The 22017-nt window shown below is 39.9% G+C and overlaps 1 protein-coding gene across 7 annotated transcripts in view; it reads left to right on the top strand.

Annotated features, from left to right (window-relative positions):
- The window catches only part of INPP4A (inositol polyphosphate-4-phosphatase type I A), a 1931511-nt gene that overhangs the window by 1333120 nt on the left and 576374 nt on the right, over positions 1–22017 (top strand). For all 7 annotated transcript variants that reach the window (XM_044072185.1, XM_044072184.1, XM_044072183.1 and 4 more), the window contains one exon: positions 3509–3649. In XM_044072185.1, coding sequence (XP_043928120.1) covers positions 3509–3649 — 141 coding nt within the window. The remainder of the gene's footprint in view (positions 1–3508; positions 3650–22017) is intronic.

Below are 22017 nucleotides of genomic sequence, written 5' to 3'. Positions count from 1 at the left end.
ACAAAGTATAGAAGATTTAGGATATTTTCTTGGAAGTGTTTACATCAGTATTTTTATAACCCAAAGTACACTCCAAAGAATTTTTTCTCATGCAAACAGCAAATGTTGGAGGTGTGATGGGGAAGAAGGAGGTTAACTGGGAACATATTTGGAGTACAATGCATTGGCAGACTTTAAAGATTCCCTGCAGACTGCTCTGTCAGGCGAGGAAATTGGTGTAACTAAGGAAAGGATTTTTTGAGCTACGATACAGAATCGGAATTGCCTAGACATAGTAAGGCCCTGCTGAGTCTAATTATGTTGGCTGTCAAGTAATTACTAGAAAATGGAAATCAAAGTTTAAACCAACTTTAGTAGTAGTGAATATAGTAACGGCAATAAAACAACTGGAATTGGGATCTGTAGAAAAGGGTAGGAGCATATTGCATAGGAAAAATGAGAATTATGGGAACAATATATGCAGAGGAGGAGCAAGGTTTAAAAGAAGGCAGGATTTGAATGAGCTATGTAATGACTGACTGACAATGACTGGATAGATTATAAGTGATGTATAATGTTTGCAACTGCAATTATGTCAATATGGTTTGTGATGTATAATGTTTGCAATTAAAATTATATAAATATGCTGTGTTTTCATTTATGTAAATGTATGATTGCCTACATCATACATGATAATTTAATAAAGATGTTTCTTCTTTTAAAAAAAAAAACTCCAAATTGAAACTTCAACCAGTTCAGAGCTTGTAGTTCATCAGTGCTCCGTTGAACATAGTAAGTCAGGTTGCATCTCTGCCTATACATCGTGTGGACACCATCAAGCTTCAGTTTCAACACATTTTTCTTCGTCGTGCTTTGCCAGCCAAACTGATTCTACAGGCTCTGGGTATGATGGTAGCAGCCATAACCTTAGTTCCCCTGTTCAGTGGTCCATTCTGCAACGTTTTATTTCTTCCCATTCAAAATTTCCAGAGTATGGAAAAAACATCTCTCTTGGTGGATTTAGTTGGATGAAATCCACATGGGCTGCCCCTTAATTCTTCCGTCCCCGGTGGCCACAGTGACCACGGATGTCTCCCGATTGGGGTGGGGGGGATTTCTTGGGATGGACAGTCCAAGGCGCACTACGTCTCACCAGGAGACCAAATCCCACATTAATATTCTAGAGATGGGAGCAGTTCTACTAACATTGCAGGCCTTCTTCCTGTATGAACTACTGTGATACAATCTGACAGCATGTCTCTGGTCTGGTACATCAGCAAACAAGGGGTAACCCATTCCTACTCCCTATGTCTAGAAACTGTGAGAGTGTGGCAGTGAGTAGTTTCCTCCAACTACTTTCTAGTGGCAATGGACATTCCAGGGAAACCCAGCGTACTAGCAGACAAACTCAGCAGGTTCATTTTATTTCCTCATAAGTGGTCTCTCAATCAGTCAGTGACAGAGGAGATTTTCCGTCAATGGGCCAACCTTGCTGCAATCTCTCTGCGTCTTCCCACAATAACAAAGGCAGCAGGTATTTTTCTCTATTCCCCTCCCAGGGGAAGTCACCAAGAGATGCTGTAGTCCACATTTGGCCCTGTGGTCTCCTTTACACGTATCCCCCACTACCTTTGATTCCAAAATTCTTACAGAAAGCCAGTCAGCTGAAGAGTGCAGTTATACCCATTGCCCCTTTTTGGCCTCATCAGATATGGTTCCCCTTCCTTTGGTCTAATCTTCATTGTCTTCCATGGATACTAAACCCATTCTGGAACTTCTCTCGTATCCCTCGGAATGAAGCATCCCAGTATTCCAAGCCTCAATCTAAACACATGGTTTCTCCAATTTCATTAATAGCTAAACAGCCCAGGCTTTCTTCCCCTGTTCGATATTTGCTTTTATCTTCCCAGAAAGCTTCTACAAGGAAGATTTATAGGAGTAAATGGAAAAGATTTTCAATCTGGGCCCTTAAAAAGGAAATTGACCCTTTTGCTGCTCCTATTTCTTCGGTGCTGGAGTTTTTAGCTTCTCTATTTTTCAGGAAGATGCTAGTTATTCCACAATCAAATTACAATTAGCAGTCATATATTTTCATTAAGGAGAAAAAGCTACCTGTTTAGCTTCTTCCAAGTTGTGAAAGGCTTTTCTAAAAGGCCCCTTCTTACTAAGGCCTGCAGTGAAAGCTCCGTCACCTCCTTGGGATTTGACAGTCATGCTTCAGGAGTTGACACAGCAACCATTTGAAACTTCAGCCAAAACTGATTTAAACTTTTTGTCTTATAAAACAGCATTTCTAGTAGCTATTACATCTGCAAGGAGAATTTCCAAACTCCCGGCTCTATCATCAAAATTCTCTTACATTGTTTTTCATAAAGCCAGAATAACTTTGCGAACCAGTCCATCTTTCCTACCAAATGTTGCCTCTGAATCAAACCTCAGTCAAGCAATTCATCCACCTGTCTTCCCAAATAAGGGAAAGTACAAGCTACATCTTTTAGATGTACACAAGCAACTACGTTTATATTTACACAGGACAAAGGATTTCAGGAAAACAGCCAAGTTGCTTTTCTTTCTTACTGAACAGACTGGGATCACCAGTTTCTAAAGTTACTGTGGCAAAATGGATTACTGATTACATTTCTTTTGTATATACTCAGCAAGTTCTTTCCCTGTAAAAGCCTACTAAGGCACATTCAACTGGATCCATGGCCATCTATTCTGCCTTCTGGTCTAGAACTTCCATTGATGATATTTGCACAAAAGCTACCTGATCTGATGCTAATATCTTTATTGCTCACTGCAAACTGGATTTGACTTCTAGAAACAGCTGCTTCTGTTTCAGCAGCTCTCTGGAATATCCTGCCTTGAGGGTCACCCATGATCCACGCAGCTGGGGACTCTATCCAATACATTGAGGAAGAATGAAATGGATAACATCAGATAAAGTTAGGTACTCACCATAATGGTACATCCATTTTCATTCTTCCTCAACTCCCCAGCCTCCTTCCCTTTTCTTTCATCTGCTGGAGTGATCTTTTGGAACCTTTTGTTTCAGGTTCAAGCCCTAACTTTACTGTTATTTCCTTTTTCGTACTATGTCTTGAAAGTTGTAGGGCAGCAAACTTGATCTGAGGTATCGTAAGTTGACTGGGGTATTTGGGTAGAGGGAGGAGCTCGAGAGTTGGATCCATAAGTCTGTGGTATGCAGTCGATTGAGACATGTAACCCATACATTGAGGAAGAATAAAAATGGACAACACAGATACATAGTTATGGGTGAGTACATAACTTTAATTTATGTAAGTTGCACTTACTCATAACAGTGCATGTGTGACATGGAAACATACTCTTTCATGGAGACACTGAAATACATTGCCAGAGCTAATTGCTTCACATGGACATATCCAGTTGATCTTGGGTCTTCAACTGAATGTTTTAGTATGACTGTATAGAGTTAAATGAGCATGTAGTCTAGCCTCTTTTTTTTTTTTTTTTTGCTTTATAATAATTCTTTGTCATTTTTATCTAGAGATGGATTCAATGTGCGCATTCCTCTGCCTGGTGTCCTGTTTGATGCATTGCCTAGAGAAATTCAGAGTGGCATGCTTTTGAGAGTTCAACCAGTCCTTTTCAATGTGGGGATCAACGAGCAACAGACTCTGGCTGAAACGTAGGTATTGGATTGCTCTTATCAGTAAGAAGAGTGAAAGGACTTTTTTATGAAAGAAGGGGTGGCCCTTTGAGAGAACTAATCTTCTTCTTTCAGCTTTTCCCAGTTAGGGGTCGCCACAGTGGATCACCTGTCTGCACATGATTGGCAGTTGAGTTTTACGGTGTCGAGTTGGCAGCCTGGCATCCAACCTTCAACAGAAGGCACACACATGCACGCACTCACTCCTAGGACCATTTTAGAGTGTCTAGTCCACCATGTCTTTGAGATGTGGAAGGAAACCGGAGCTCCCAGAGGAAACCCACAGGGAGGACATGAAGACTCCACACAGAAGCCACCCCAGCTGAGAATCGAACCGGAGAACCTCTTGCTGTGAGACGACAACGCTAACTGCTGCACCACTGTGGCTGCTCCCTTGAGAGAACTAATATTCCTTTCATTTACAAAATGAATAGCTTTGAAATTAGTATTTCTAAATGTTTGTTCACCTGCATGATAGTAGATCACCTTAGATTTAGTCTTTGCTCTTGTACATTTCAGCATGTAAAACAGAAGCACTAGCATGAAAAGCTGTATTTTCCAGGGAAATATCAATCGCATGTTACTAATATTAGATAAATATCTGAAGTAGTGCGGTATTTGACAGTCAGTAGTTTTGGTTTCTCTGTTACCTCATTTTATTTATTTTTCTTCCATAAAATTTGTTTTTCCTACTTCCCACCAACTTCAGGTGAAAAGTACTGGTATTTTCCTTGTCATCTACCAAAAGAAAGCACAAGACCAACGAACCAGGATGAAGGTAAAAACTATAAACAGTAGACCATCTAGACAGCGAACACACAAATGTTCCAACAAGTGCATGGTGAAGTCTAGAAAGCAACTAAACACAGATAAATGCAAAATATAAAATGGCAAGTGATTTGTCCTTTTTAATTTGTTTAAGAACTTCATCAGGCCAATGCAGATACAAAAAAGTCTCCTAAATATAACAAAACTTCATAATCACATGCTATATACGATGGCCAATCAAACAATCTGTTAATTCAATCTAAATATGTAAACACACACAAAAACTTTGGTATTCCCAAAATACATAAGGATGCATGTACCCCTCCTTTCAGATCCATTGTTTTGACCTATAAAGGGAAAAAGGAATATATAGCTGTGTATTTGGATTCTGTTTTAAGTCCTGTAATTTATAGTTCAGAATATTACTTGCAAGATTCATGGGTCTGGTTAGATTTATTTAAAAGTTATTTATTTAAAGGCACAAAAACCATGTTAGTCACTATTGATGATGTTTCTTTATATACAGCCATAACTTGGGAGAGTGGCATTGACTTTGTATGATTTTATTTAAATAAAATATACTGATTTTAACAACATTGCCATTAACACTATTTGTTTATTATTTGAAGTAGTATTGGGGAAACATTTTTTTTTTATGTTTCAAGATAAGATTTATCAACAGTTAAAAGGAGTTGCCATAATAGCTCCAGTGGCAATTTAGTCATGGCTTGGTGAGAAAAAGAATTTTAGTAAGACAGCCTTTACTTCATTTTACCTTTTATAGGAGATGCAGTAATGATTTAATTTTATATGGAATAGCAGTTGGAGTGATCTTTCAGCATTTTTGATGGTATTAATAATAGTATTAACTTTTTAAAAATTACTACTGGTATTAAAGGCTTAACTGTACATTTACTAGACTTAGCTATTACTAAGGTTAGAGATGAACATAAACTTGATAGCCGATTGTTTTTTTAAACCTACATTTGTAAATAGTTGCCTTCATTTTAACAGCATGCATCCACAATTTATAAAGTGGAATGTGGTTAGAGGTCAGATTATTCAATTAAGTAAATTAACAAGTAATAATGACGTTTTTATGTAAGACTTGGAATTATTGAAATCTTTATTTGTTGATTGTGGGTACCCACTTAATTTATGTAGTATAGTAAATAAAATTATTAATAAAAGAATAGATCAGTTTCAACCTATTCTTTTAAGTGGTTACAAAGTGAATATTAACAAAAATATGGCTTGTCATAAATGTGCTTTACCTATTAGTACTGGCAAAACAGATATTCAGATGATAATCAAGAATAATTGGAAGATTTATACTAAGTAATAGAAGTTTATTTAAAAATATAGGGGAAGATCATTATTTCACCTATAGAAAAGATTTTAACTTATTTACATATTTTAACAGATCAAATTATCATGTTTATCAGTGTATTTAGGTCCAGTAGGGAGTTATAGTTGCCAGAATTGTTAACAATGTAGATATATGTCCAATAGTCAAATTATGGTAATAAAAACACTGGTTATATTTTGGAAGCAAAAAGTCATTTTACTTGTAAATCCACATATGTGGTATATTTAGCTCACTGTGATTCATGTACAGCATTCTGTATGGGTAAACTTATGAATATATATTAGCTATGAAAAATAAGGATTTGAAAAATGTGTTAGCTGTCACATTTAAAAAATATATATATTTTTTGTACTGGATAAGATATTTAATGTAAATTGTGTGTGTGTGTGTGGGGGGGTAAATACTTTTCTGGAATGTAAAGAAGTTCATTGGCAAATACTATTAAATGCAGATATATTTCCTGATTTAAATGATTGTGTAAATATACATTTTTTAATGCAATAGTATTACTATAAAGTTGTATGTGTTTAAATATTTTAGATTGAATTAATAGCATTTTTAATAGTAGTATATATTCCACCAGGTAACAGTATTGGAAAATATTTTATCCTGGACATCCCAAACAATAAACCTTGAAACAATAATCCAAGGAGACGTAAATATAGATTGGCAAAGCATAGCTACCGACTCCCCAACAAATACTATAAATCTGTATGTTTTTTCTCAGCTTATCATTGCTCCAACAAGATACAGCAAAGATCTTACCTGCCAATCCACCTTAGACTGGATTTTAGTATCCTACCCTGTTAATTATCCCTCTTCTGGTACACTGCCTACTTCCCTGAGCAATCTACCAGCTTACTGCCTTAGAAGAAACTCCTAACAGCTAAGAGTACACACTATAAAATCAGTTAAGAACTCAATTAATTTTTGTCAGCATAAATTCAACAACCTCTTACAGGAAATAGACTGGACACCCCTTAAACAACTACCCCTTAATGATGCTGTACTGTACTTTAATAACACCCTCCTTCACATACTTAATACACCAGTTCCCATTCGTATGAAAAGAATCAAAAACAACTCAGCACCATGGCTCTCTTAAGGAATGTAAACACCTGATGAAGCAAAGGGACCTAGCCTGGTCGACCTGGAAACAAAACAAAAATGAACAAAATCATGTTAATTTCCGAACACTACGTAACAAAGTGGCAACACTAATCAACAGAGATAAGAAGCCATATTATTCCCAGCTCCAATTCTAGCATAACATCAACCCCAGTAAATTTTGGCACTCCATATCTTCTCTACTTAACCCTGGAAGAAATAGAGAGCACACCCTATCATCTGATACCCCTCCATCACAAATAGCCGAAAACTTTAACAAGCACTTCATAAAATCAATTTCAGATGTACTAACACCCCTAATGCTGAACTCCCCACCCTTCAACCTATTCTGACACCGACCCCAGGGGATCATCAACTACTTCTAACCCTATTACTATTACTAACCCTATTATCCACACCCCCACCAGGGGCAACAATATCCTAGATCTAGTCATTACCAATATGAGTGACCAGTGTTCCACACCTGAAGTCAATGCCTCATTGGTCCGATCCGACCATAAACTAATTATACTAGATATCCACATCCTGCCTCCACCCCCCATTAAGGAAACCATGGTAAACTTCATGCTTCTTAAGACAGAAGTGGTGAACTTCATGACACCCATGCAGATGGACAATACAGTTACGACTACTGAATCCTACACAATTGCATTATAAGTACTTACAAGAGTGCATGGATCGTGCTATCCCAAACAGAACCAAGACGCTATCCTCCAAAAAAAGGAAGCCAATCTGGTGGTCCCCTGCCATAAACAAACTGTACAACAGAAGGAAGAAACTCTTGCAAAAGAGAGTAAAATCCCACGAGTGGAGGAGCTCACTGGTCAGCCTCAGTAAGAAGCTGTGATCTCTGATAAAATCCTCCAAAGCTAGTTACGAAAACAAAATCGCCACTGATTCTAAAGACAGCCACAAAGCATTCTATAGCTATGTCAAGAATCTCAATGGCAACACTCAGATCTGCTCTGAGTTACAGCACAATGACACTAAATATACAGACCCAACTGATATTGCCAACATCCTGACAGATAGGTTCAGTGCTAACTTTACCCCCCTCTCACCCCCTAAAGAGCCCCATCTCTATACCGGAAGAATGCAAAGTTCCTGTAATCACATCTGCACAGGTAAACACCACACTCTCCAAAGCCAAGAACACAGCATCCATGGGACCAGACAACATCCCAGGCTGCATTCTACATGAACTACAGAATGAACTGGCACCCCACCTAAGCACCATGTTCAGTCAGAGCCTCACCTCAGGCTTTGTACCTGCTGAATGGCGCACAGCAATGGTTATCCCACTCCACAAGGGGGGAGCCACCACAGACACCGGGAACTACTGCCACATTAGCCTGACGAGCCTGGTCTACAAGGCCATGGAATGTATCATCATGGAACTTATAAACAAAGACATTGGTAATCTCCAAACTCTGGATCCCACCCAGTTCGGGTTTGTAAAAGGCAGATCATGTCTCCTAAACCTGATAGACTTCTTTGAAGCAGTCAGCAAAGCCGTAGACAAGGGTAAGGTGGTTCACACAGCCTATCTAGATCTTGCCAGGGCTTTCAACACCATCCCCCACTCTGGAATTATAGATAAACTCACTAAACTAGATATAAATCCCTATGTCACAAGATGGGTTGCCAACTGGCTCACTGACAGAACCCACACTGTGAAAGTAGCAGACTCCAAATCTGACTTCAGACCAGTGACAAGTGAAGTACCACAGGGTACAGTCCTGGGTCCTCTCCTGTTTGGTATCTACTTCTCTGAAGTACAGGCTAACACAAAAGGTCTTTGGCTAACGAAGTTCGCAGATGACTGCAAACTAGGAGTCATAATCGAAACTCCTAATGATGTGGACATCCTACAAAAGGACCTCACTGAGACAGATGCCTGGTGTCAAAGCCATGGCCTCAAGCTCAATGCCAAAAAGTGCATTGTCATCCCCTTTGGTAAAAACTCTGTACCCATGAACTACAACATAGGCGGTAGTATACTTAACACCGAAAGTGTGTTAAGAGACCTTGGGACACAGGTAGACAGTAGTCTCTCCTTTGATAATCACATTGCCACAATAGTCAGGAAATCCTTCTACGTGGCACACCTCATCACAAAAGGTTTCTCATCCAGAAAAAAAGAGGTCATTGTTCCCCTCTGCTCATCACTCATTAGACCCATTATAGAGTACAATGCCCCTTTTGGTATGTACCTCACAAGACATCTACAACAACTGGAAAGGTCGCAGAAATACCTCACAAAGAGGATTACCAGCCTCAAACAGATGCCCGACGCAGACCGTCTCAAAAAATACCAGCTTTACTCCGTCGCATATCGCCTACTCAGAGGTGATTTCTGCCTAACATACAAAGCCATGTCAAACCCAGAGCTGCTGGACATGCTCCACTTAAAGAAATCCCAATCCCTCCGAGCTACACGCTCTAGGGGACCTAAACCTTGTCACCACAATAAACAGAACATGCCAGAGGGATAGATTCCTGGCCCAGAGACTTCCCATACTCTGGAATAAACTACCTATCTATATCAAACAAAGCTCCTCATTAGCACTCTTCAAGAAAAATCTTGATGATTGGATGGGAAATAGGAAATTCACCCCGGGGATCACCTCTGTGGCTGTGCTCGATAGTGGCACAGGAAAATAATTTTCTTGGGTGGCAAAAGCCAGGGTACCTTTTTGGCTGGGCTTGTATAGGCCCCAGAGCCAGTAGTACCTACCTATGAACCTATTACTAACCCACATACTCAACAAAATGTCATACAAACCCCATTCTCATTTCAGCCCATACCCACTAACACCATTAAGAAACTGCTACAAAAACTAAAACCCTGCTCTACTTCAGCTGACAATCTCCTCCCATACTACCTCAAACTGGCTGCTAACTCAGTCACCTACCCAATCACTATCCTTATAAATAGGTCTTTATCTGAATCAGAAGTACCTACCATTTGGAAACAATCTCACATCATCCCCATCGACAAAGGAGACAACTCTTTTGATCCATCCAATTTCTGTCCTATATCCGTCTTGTCACCCATATCCAAAATTCTCGAGAGAGATATCCATCAGCAGGTAATGCAATATCTATTGCAAAACAATCTTTTAACCAAAACCCAACATGGCTTTTGACCTAGCCACAACACAGCTACAGTCCTATTATCTTTTACAGACACCGTGATCAAGGCCAGAGATGCAGGATGCTATACAGCCTCAGTATTCCTTGATCTCTCCAAGGCCTGTGACAGTGTCTCACCCATTACTTTTGAACACACTGTCTAACTTAAGCTTCTCATATAACACAGTAAAATGGTTTCAGAGCTACCTCAAGGATCGTAAGCAGGCAGTGAAATGGTCCAACAAACTCTCACCCTTTCTCCACAACCCTACTGGAGTCCCCCAAGGCTCCATCCTAGGACCCCTACTCGTCAACATTTTTACAAACAACCTTCACACTGCTTCTCACCCTGGGACCCTCATTCAATATGCTGATGATTCACCATTATCTGCACTGCTCAGTCACTACCAGAACTACTCTCAAAAACTCAACCGTCCTTTACAGCAGTTGAATCGTGGGTAAGAAATGCCCAACTCTTTCTTAATCCAAAGAAGACAAAACTAGTACTCTTGCATTCCAAAAACAACTCCCTTGTCAATGATCATTTCAACATCCTTGCATCTGACAACACTACCATAGAAATAGTGCAGGAAACCAAACTTCTCGGTATTATCATTGACAATAAACTTTCATTTGACTCCCATATACAGCAAAATATAAAGAAAACTCATCAAAAGCTGGGACTCTAATATAGAAACAAACATTTTTTACTGCAGCAACCAAAACTACCCTTGCAAAAACATTTTTACTTCCCTCTCTTCTGTATGGTGTCCCTATCTTAACTAACTTAAGTTGGAACAGTGCTACAACAAAGTTGCAAAGTTTGCCACAAACTCTAAATATCACACACACCACTGTAAACCACTCCTAGAATTAAACTGGCTTGAACTACCCAACCAACTTGCCTTTATTCAGCTATCCACCTTGCACAGCCTTATTTTCAATTCTACTGCCTGCCCTGCACTAGCCAATCTAGTCGCACTTTACACACCAAATCGATCCATACAATCAGAAGACAAAAATCTCTTCGCTGTCTCAAAACCCACAAGAAAACCTGGTCACTCTCTGTATTCATACTCTGTCTCTATACATTGGAATTCACTACCTCTAGCTACCAGGTTTATTCCTGGACTAACCCATTTCAAAGCCTCTTTAAAAAAATCATCTCAGAAATACATGGCTCTGCTCCTGCATAAAGCCTGCCTTGCCTAATGCTCAGGTCTTCCTCTTCTCTCACATTTCAATCCCTCACAGACTGCAAGATCCTAAAGCTCTTCTAACTCCTTCTTTGCTTCTATACCATATCCTTAAGCTGCTGCTCAGGCTTTATTGCTTCTTTTCTTCTTAACTCTCTCTCGCTATATGCCTGCATCACTAACTTTCTGGCTGCTATTTCTACATCAGGTATGACAAGAGTGACTGTTATCGTCTGTAATGTTTTAACTGTATAGAACTGTTTAGATGTGTAGTAATATAGTACATCTTGTAGCAGTTTATTCTTTCAGCTTATTTTTTATATAGTATTTCTAATGTAATCTTTATTGCATTGGATTATACTGTATTTGTATTGTACTGTACGTGGAGCTTTTCTCCCCGGGCCTCTGCTGAAAACAGGTTATGTAGAACCAGTCAGACCACCCCGGTAAACAAATGTCAAATAATAAGTAAATAAATAGATAGATTGTCTGATTGGCTGTCATGTAACGTGATTATGACATTTTTATTTATTTATTTTACATTTGTTAACTGAGTAGTGTCTGGCTGGGCAAGTAGCCCATTTTCAGCAGAAACCCGGGGAGAAAAGCTCCATAACAATAGTACAAAAAAGATTACAAACATTTTTATAAAGATTTACAAAGAATATACAAAACGTTTAACAGTTGCCTACAATCTCAATTTAAAAAAAGAGAATGTAAAAAAAAAAACATTACATTTCCTAATATAATGTTTTCTGTTTTACAATGTTTTGTTTTATTTAGGAGAGTTTTTTTGTGTCAGTGTTGGTCTGATGAAGTTCTTTATAAATTAAAAAGAAGGAAAGCACTTGCCATTTACATTTTCCTTCCCTTGTCATGCCTGTGCAGCCCTTTCTAGTAGCTAAGGCTGGACAATAGGATCCCGAGCACGGTTATACTGCAGGACAATGAAGTGTTTCATTTATCTCCCTACTTAGTTGCTGTTAGCCACTTGCAGGTGTAGCTTGGCACTGGTGTACACATTCATAATTATTCATATTCTCACGCACTTCTTAGTGCTAGTGTGGCTGGCCCTCCCTCTTGAATGCAGTATCTCTGTGAAACTTCTCCAAGAGTGCTTCATCAACTGTTCCCACAGTGAACTTTTCTTAGCCTCCTCCTTACTAGCACCCAAGATGCTAATCAGATGCAGGAATGCTGTGTGTTCCTGCTCCTGCACCTTGAGGCTACCTTTATTTTGACAGACATGAAACAGGCATGAATTATGGAAATTACTGGAGCATTTGTAATATTTTGTTAAGAAATGTAGTGCCTAAAAATTGTATCTTAAGTAGTCATTTGAAGAGCACAAAAGCTTTATGTGATGTGATTGTGGAAGATATTACAGCCCCCCCCCCAGGCAATCACATAAAGCTATCTCAGAGTCTAGGCCTTCACTTTCCTCTTTGGCATCAGAAAACCTCAGACAGCTGGGTACTGAGAGTCATTCAGAAAGTTTACAAATGGCAGTGAGATTCCCATCCTCCCTTTCAAGGAATCCTTGCACGTCAAAAAATCAAGCCTCCCTCTTCCTTCTTATACTATGCTCCACCTAAAAAAAAACAAATCCCGGAGAGCCACACGCTCTAGAGATATAAACCTCACCACAATGATAAATAGGACATGCTGGAGGGATAGATTCCTATCCCAGAGACTAAATGCTTTGGAACAGGATTCCAATATACATCAGGCAGAGCCCCTCACTAACACTCTTCAAGAGAAGCCTTGACAAGTGGATGGGAAACAGAAAATTTACCCCGGGGATCACTGCAGTGGCTCTGCTGGACAGTGGTGCAGGGAACTAATGGCTCTGCTGGACAGAGACACAGGGAACTAATCTAAGGGGGTGGTGAAAGCCAGCATATTCTGGCTAGGCTTATAAATGCCCTTGGGCAGATAGCCTAGTACTTACCTATGAACTAGATCACATACTGTCTCTGAGGGTTGTAGAATTTATTTCCTCAGATCTATCACACATTTTTTAATAGACACATTCAGGTTCCCTTCAACAATTTTTCTGTTCTGCCATCCAAATTCAGCTACTAGGATAATTGGCCAGTTGCTGTTTTATTCACTATTTGAATCCATTTTAGTATCATATTTTAATATCCTTTTAAATTTTTCAGTGTGAGATGGAAAAACAATTATATGATTAAGTACACTGTCTACCAAGTTGGGTATTTCCTCATAAATAATTTATGGAAACCCCACGTATCTTGACAAACTATCCTACCAAGCCCTGGTCTTTTAGTGCCTCCCAGTCTAGGTAAAGAGGAAGAAGGACCAGTAGAGACAAGCAGCAGAGATAACTGTTTGAAATGTTGGGACCCACTTAAGTGAGTCCCCTAATGCTGAGATTGAATGGCAGAAAAAAACGGACTTAGGCTCCTGTAAAGAAGTAATTTAAAAGAGAAAAAGTGATGATCAATATTCATTCTTCTACATTTGAGGTGCGTTTTTTTCCCCCAGTATGTTGGCATTATGAGTGTTGACATTTATTTATTTTAATTAATTAATTTCAATTTGTTTACTGGGATGCTCTGACTGGGCAGCAGCTCTTTTCAGTGGATTCTCGGGGCAAAAAGATCAACGTGAATTTACACAAAACAATAAAAAAGGAGTTTTACAGTACACTTTTCAAATAGTTGTATACCAGAAAACTCAGCAGTTTGTAAATACATTTGAGCAGCGTACATTCAGCAAAATTTAGCAATAACAATATGAGTACACCTTACACAGTGAATTGAGAAAGAATCCAGACCAGACCACAAGTGGGAATACACTTGGTTAGGAGCAGGAATATAAAGTAGCCAGAGGAGGAGATGTAGTAATGAGAAAGAAAACATAGAATATCAGCTAGGGTTAAAAGAAAAGAAAAGCTGGCGTAGTTAATATAGGATTAACTGAGAAGAAATAGTATTTTAGCCGGGCATGGTGAAATAGCAAGTTCACTTATCCATGAGATGCATTTTTAGAACTTTTTTAAAGGATTTGTGTGAAGTGTCTACTCTTACAGGGAATGGAATGGCATTCCACATTTCTGAGACTTGACATGATAACAGAAAGTCGCCTGCTGAGTAAGTTGATTTGGTCACATTTAGTAAGTTTTTATCACTTAATCATAGGGATGTTCTTCGTGTTTCACTGTTGCAGTCATCACATTTGGGTTATCCTGCCAAGGGTAGCCCACAGTTGGCCTGAATACCAGAGGCAGAGGCTTAGTATTTCTGCGTCGGTTGCTGTCACTCCAGGACTTGACATCAGGTCGTCAGTGGTATAAAATCAGGCAGCCGACCCCATTACATCAGTCCTTCTTGCCGAGGAGCCCGAAGCAGAAGCAGTTCACACGAGTGCCGGTCGGCCACTACCTGAGTTTTCATTTCCAAATTGAGGTTGAAATCTTCTAGTAGACGTGTCCAACCTGCGGCCCGCGGGCCACATGCGGCCCTCAACCTCTAACTGCAACATCGATGTACACATGCCCCAAAACACTTTTTTTGTTTTGTGTTTTTCGCTCTCGTGACCTGTAACGCTAATGTCGGTGTGCGCATATGCCAAAGCACCCTTCTAGTTTTGTTTTTGAGCCAAAAATGGGTCAGTGTGTTTACGCCATTATTTTGCGCCGAACAATGTGTGTGTGTGTGTGTGTGTGTGTGTGTGTGTGTGTTCTCGCTGAAGAGGGACTCGTGTATGGATTTGCCGCTGTTGCCTTTGAAAGGGACAACAATTACCTGTGTTTATAGGTAAGTACAGAGTGAGTGAGTGCATGCATGAAAGCAGAATTGTGTGCGTGAAAGTAGAAGAAGAGTGTGTGTGTATATGTGTGTGTATATGTGTGCATGACAGAGAGAGGCGCATGCACAAAGAGGCTAACAATGATCAGTTTACCTACTGAACACAAAGTTAGCTCACAAATATATCATACATTAAGAGTACACTTTCATTAAATTGTGGTTTTCCTGACAGGGAGAGTGTTGTATTGAACATGAACTCATACCTCTTAACTGTATGGATTTTCAAAGAATGTCTGAATTTTTGCCTCATCTTCCAATTTGTGTCTTTTGCTTAGGAAATAAAAGTAGTCATCCAAGGTAATGCAGTTCCAGGGAGTAAGAATGAGACAGCAGCCTATGGTTAATTGGTCAGTAGTGGACTGACTATGTAGGACTGTAGTATATAAAGCTGTATTGTTTTTTCAGACAAACAAAAAAGCACCTAGTACTGTTTTTTCATTGGTGGGTTCTAAGCAGAGATAGATTGAACAACAGTAAGCAAAGCTTTGGCGGATCATCAATACTGGCAAATCAAGTGGGCACAATGTCATTTTTTTAATGTTGGGGATTTTAGTGTGTGTGTGCTTATTTGTTGGGAGTGCTGCAACATTAGATGATTATTAAAGACAGAGACTTACGGACTGTGGAGAATATGTTTCTTTGTTTCAAAACCTAATACTTGGGTACGCAGCTTCTTGCCATTTACAGTGGATGGATATTTACATTTAATGGACAATGTATTAGCATGGGCTTGTGGGGTTCTGAAGGATGCCAAGTCTACAACAGCCAATGTCTTGTAAAGTGACCTGGAAATGGATATTGGGATGTTACTGAAAAAATATAGTAAGTGGGCTTAGAAATATAGTTTAATTAAACAAAGTGTACTTTCAATTTACAGGCCATAATTTAATTTATTTCAGGTAGTGCAGATACTGGTAGATTGTATACCATTAAACTTAATTAGGGAGAGCTGTCATTCTGGGGAAACAAGCAGCCCTAGTTTCAGTGAAAGCTCTGTGGTTGCTTGCAGGTTCATAGGTTAGTACTAAGCTAACTGCCCTTGCTAGCCATTTTAAGCTTAGCCAATTATCCCTTGTGAGACTCAAACCCTGCACCTTGTGTCTGTAAGGCAAACACCTTAACCATTAGGCCACCCTCCCTAGGAAGTTGCAGGATGTTGATGCAATGTGTTTTATTTATTATTTTTAATGCATTTGTCATTTCAAAGCATGGTTTTCTTTGATGCAAAAGAAGGCATGACTGAATGAGCCATATAATGTTTGACAATGATGGGATAGAAAGATTATAAGTGATGTATAATGTTTGCAGCTACAGTTGTTTCAATGGTGTCTGTGATGCATAGCTATTTTTGGGCCTGTGTCCCACTTTTATTTTTCGCTTTGTCCACATTTCTTGCTCGAAGGTTGAGAGGTATGGTTCCATACTAAATCAGAAGTTGTATTTACCTTGGAAGACTTTTAGGCATAATTATGAAAAACAGAGCCTTTTTAATATATCTGCTTATTTCCAATATAAACTGCCGTGTAACCTTGCAAATAACATTCTTATTAAGCTACTTTACTTCTTTTGGAATTGACAGGTATGATTCATCTGTTCGGACATAAGCATAGAGTGAAATGTGACTTTGATTTCTTGCAGCAGTCTGTGGTTTACATAATCACAATAACTTTTCTGTGTTTCTGGGTGTGTAATCAATTTAACAGTTTTAAAGATGTTTTCCAAAAATAAATAAATATATAATAAATAAATAATCCTCTCTACACTTTGAGCTATTGACAAAGTCTGGGAATTTGTTTTTTTTTTTTCAAAAGTGAAGGTCAGCATTACAGCTCAGTAAACTGTCAGTCTGTGAGTAACTTCTGCATAAATTAAAATGTCTGAATGTCAAATGGCTTTAGATTGGAGGGAAGTTTATTTTTATTTATTTTATTTTATTTTACATTTGTTTACCGGGAAAGTCCGAATGGACACAGGTCCATTTTCAGCGGAGGCCCGGGGAGAAAAGCTCCAAAAATAACATAAAACAGTACAATACAATACATGAGAGAGAGAGATAGCAAATTATGGATGTAGTACTCTTACAATATGGCAGAGATTACTTCTCGTAACAGTGAGAATCATTGAGGTACAGAATAAACTTAAAAACATTTTTTTTACAGTTTTAATTACAGCAAGGCAAATATCAATGATTTAAGTTTTTAGGAGAAAGCTCTGAAACAATCTTTTGGTATGGATAAACCTGGGGATTGACACAAGTTATATGTTTACACCAGTATGTAGCATTATAGTTTATGGTCTTCTTATTGATTTACTTTTTGCCGAGCAGTTGTTTGTTGATTTATTATTGGTCCTTTTGGTGGTGGGAAATTACATGGATGAATCTATCTCTATTATGATTTTTTTTTTCAGATATTTTGACTTCCAGACAATTTCATTCAGTGAGTGGGTGTCATGTGATTACTGAGGTTGCCTATTTTACAAGTAGGGGCTTTATTGTGTGTGTGTGCGTGTGTGTGTGTGCGTGTGTGTGTGTGTGTGTGTGTGTGTGTGTGTAAGAGAGAGAGAGATTTAATATGCATACTGAATATAATTTTGCAAATGGAATTCTTAGTTAAACATGCCCCTCTTCTTGGGCAACTAGACTTGAGTAACCAATATTAGATCTTAGCCATCCAGCTGGGAAAGGTTAGTATGTGGATTTTCCATCTGGTTTGATGAAGGCTATGCTACTTACCCAAGGACTACATTTATGGCTATCCATCCAGCCATCGTGTTGCTGAACTACATTGTTTGATAATGAGAGGAGCTTTTTACAGAAGTTGAAGGTTTTTGTGTCAAGAAACTGTCCATAAAAAGTGGCTTATTTATGTTGCAGTGAAGGCTGTGGTCTTTGTAGTGAGCGTTTTAAGTATAACCAGTATTTCTGATGTAGAGGAAGTATCTTAAGGCAGGATCTTTCTTAGCCTGGAAAGCAAGCCAGTGATGAAATTTATAGGGGCCAGTGAGAGACAGAGGAAAGCAAGAAGTTTTTTAGTTTGTTTGGATAACTAAGTGAACTTAGTCCTTTGACCTTTTTTGTCAGAAGTGGCTGTAGTCTTTGTTTTGGCAGGGTGTTTTGCTGAGGCACATTCCAAAAGGGACATTGCACTCAATAATGGCTCTTGTAAAGGAAGAATACAGGGATATTATGACCTCCTTGTTCCTGGATGAGATACCCTTACTAATGAAGTGGGCCATGTAAAAAGCTTTCCTTACAATGGAGACAATGTGGTGGTCAAAAGTCAGGTTTGTATCAACCTGGGTGCCCAAGTACCATATGACTGATTGCGTGGTTACAACATTGTTATTAATGTGATAATTTGTGGGGACATCACTCTCCTCAAAGGGGATGATGATGCATTTTTTGGCATTTAGCTTAAGGCCATATTTCTGGCACAAGTTACTTGTTTGGGTGAGACCCTCTTGTAGCTTATTCAGAATTGTTTTATTAAGTCAGTAATGTGAATTCTTTACTTTATTGCAAATTTGTTGGCTTATTTTTGTAGATTATAGTATTGTAGGACTGCTGATGTTGACATTTTACGTAGTTGGACTGCTGGAATGGTTTTCCCAGTGAGAAATGCTAGTGCTGTAGTGAATATCTGTTTATTTGTAAAAAAAAAAAAAAATATATATATATATATTAACTAAGATGTTAGAGTTAACTGTTAGATTAGAGAATTAGAATTAGAATGAGAATTAGAATTTTAAGGCAAATATTAGGCATTTATTACATTTATTCATTGTTCAAATGCACCTACAGTACAGCCAGGAGGTCGACTGTGGTCTTCCGGAGCAACGAAAGAGTTAACTATATGATATATTTATATGCGGCCCCAAGACCATTTCTGTTTACTCAATGCAGCCCCAGCAAGCCAAAAGGTTGGACACCCCTAAGCTAAGTACCCCATTGGGGATCCTTTTTTCTTGCTCTAAGCAATGTCAGAAAAAGTTAACAATTGTCTCGCCTATGGAAAGCAAATACCACACAGACACTTCCATTCTTACTGCGTCACCTGTTTAGGCCCATACCACGAAGTCCCCCGCTGCCGCTTTTGTGCTTTGTTCAACGCCAGAACTATACATTGTCAGGCCCTTATTGTAGCTAGATATTTTCGCTCTCAGTCCCCGAATTCCGATATGGCTTCGATAAGCCATCCGACTACTGATCTTCCGAAAAAACATAAGGATAAAGACAGAGACAGACCGCACAGGTCCAAAACTGCTGACGATGCTCCCATTAAGCTAGTCGCCAGTTCTCCGGTCCTCATTGAGGCGCTTTTGCAGCCCCTGATGCCCACTTCTGTGGATTCGCAGGACGCTACCGAGACCCTTCTGGAGTCTGGCATGCAGTGAGACTCTTCTTCAACTAAGGATCCTGCGGATGTCTCTACCTTGGATGGGGCCCGTAGCAGCTGAGCAGGCACCGGCTTCCGAGAAAGTAATTTGCACTACCGATACTTGACACAGACCGACGACTTCTTTCACATCTTCAGTTCTTTCTAAAACTACCGAGTCTCTATGGCCTAGGGTACGAACCACACCCAAAAAAATGACGATCCAAGCTCAGGCACTTGCTTCCTTGCCTCAGTCTCAAATGCTTAAAATGGCGGAAGTCCTTATTATGCTTATTAGGGGAAGCCAGGCTACCCCTTCCAAAAGAAAGAGACTTGTCACCAGTAGTTTTATCTGAACAGGAGTCCGATGACTCTGATGCCTCTGAATATGAAGATATGCAACTCGTCTCTGCTTATGAGGATTCTGTTGCAGAGGAATCCATTCCTTCTGCCTCTCCACCCGAGGATTTTTCATTTGGGGAAACCCTACATACGTTAAGGGAGCATTTCCAATGGGAATGCCAGGACTATCCTCGGTCAAAAAAGAGACTTCGGAAATTCTTAGATCTACCACAGCACAGACCTTTGGCCATTCCTCCTGTCCTGGATGTTGTGGATGAGGTTTTTATGGAATCCACTCTGACTCCTGACACCCTTCCTTCTGCTCCCAAGAAACCTGACAGGTTTTACAGAGTTACAGAGTCCCTGACTCACAAATTTCTTTTCAAAAATCCTGCTGCTGACCCCGAGGTCATCTCTCAAGGTCCTAAAGGAATCAAAGCAACTTCATCTAAGAATCCCACCCCCTCAGATAGGGATTCCCAAGCATTAGACAGATGGGGTAAAAAAGTATACACCTCTGCTACTCTTACTATTAGAGCATTAAATTCTCAGTTCCACATGCTGAAATAGCAGCATACCATGGAACTCCTCAAACAAAAATTATTTTCTTTTCCTGCTTGTGGAGAAAATACAGAATTACAAGAGTTAATGCATTCTGCAAGTCAATTAACTAAACACACCTTACAATGTGATTTTGACACCCTAGAAACATCTTGCAGGGCAGCAGCCACTGGTTCTGTCCTTAGAAGGCATGCTTGGCTTAAGGAGCAGACCTTGCCAGACCATGTCAAATCCAAATTATTGGACTCGCCCTTGAACGAAGGCAACTTATTTGGCACCAAGGTAGAAGAGATCTTTAAAAAGATGGAAGAAAAAGCTAAATCTATGCAGACAGTTAAAGATTTCTTACAGGTCCAGCCACTGATGTTCAGTAGGCATTGCCCCTCCAAGCACTGGTCTTTTCCTGCCCCCTCCAGGACAGCTCATCCCAGACCCAGGGGAAGCAGACCCCCCCCCCAGACAGCAGCCCCAGGGAATGCAGAGATCTAAGCAATGGAGTTCCTCCTCTTCAAAAACAGGGAGTGCAAAGCCAACCCCTTATGGTAAGAACTCACAAAGACTTTACACTTCCACCCCTTACCTCTGCCCACCTGCTTGTGCCCCTAGGAGGAAAACTCTCCTTCCACACAAGAAACTGGGCCACCATTACCAACGACCAATGGGTCCTAAACATACTGTCCCAGGGATTCAAATTTTATTTCCACACTCTGCCAACCCCAAAAGGGTTCCCAGGTCTTCCTCCGAACCAGTGGGCAGAGGCTAAATAGCAAGTCCTTTCCCTGCTCTCCATGAGGGCAATACAGCATGTTCCTGCAGAACAGATAGGCCAAGGTTTCTACTCCAGACCCTTCCTGGTACCCAGAAAAGAGGGCACATGGTGCCCCATCCTCGATCTATCCATTCTAAAGACCCTTCTGGTGATACCAAAATTCAAAATACTTACCCTCCAGCAGCTTCTACCAATACTTTTCAAGGATGATTGGTTAGCCACTTTAGACCTAAAAGAGGCCTACCTACACATCCCAATCAGGGAATCCTGCAGGAAATACCTATGTTTCAGGGCAGGATCTGTGCACTTTCAGTTCTCTGTGCTTCCCTTTGGCTTATCCACTGTTCCCAGAGTTTTTACAAAATGCCTGGCTCCCGCCATTGCTTTTTGCAGACAAAGAAATATTCAGATTTACCCATATTTAGACGACTGCCTGATTCAGACAGACAGGAAAAGCTGCTGTAGCACCTGACTTTTGTAAATGACCTGCTGACCTCCCTGGGGGTATACTGTCAATGAAAACAAATCAAAACTAGCCCCCACACAAAAAAAATGTATTTCTGGGAGCAGGCCTGGACACAGCATCCCAGATGGCATTCCTTACTCCAGAAAAACAAGCCTACCTGACAGGCTACTTCTCTCAACTAGCCACCAGAACCCAGTTATCCGCAAGGAAAATCCTGCAAGCTCTAGGGTTCATGGTCTCCTGCATCCTACTCATTCCATATGCCAGACTGCATATGAGGAAACTACAATGGTACCTAAAAAGCCTTTGGTGTCAACACTCTCAAGACCTGGAAACTCTAATACCAGTGATACCTTTTCTAAGGAAAGATTTTCTTTGGTGGGCAGCAGCATGCGACCACAACA

This window comes from Protopterus annectens, chromosome 5.part0, assembly GCF_019279795.1.
Source record: "Protopterus annectens isolate FY-2018-M chromosome 5.part0, PAN1.0, whole genome shotgun sequence".
NCBI classification, from domain to species: Eukaryota; Metazoa; Chordata; order Ceratodontiformes; family Protopteridae; genus Protopterus; species Protopterus annectens.
This window is presented reverse-complemented; position numbering and strand designations above follow the sequence as displayed.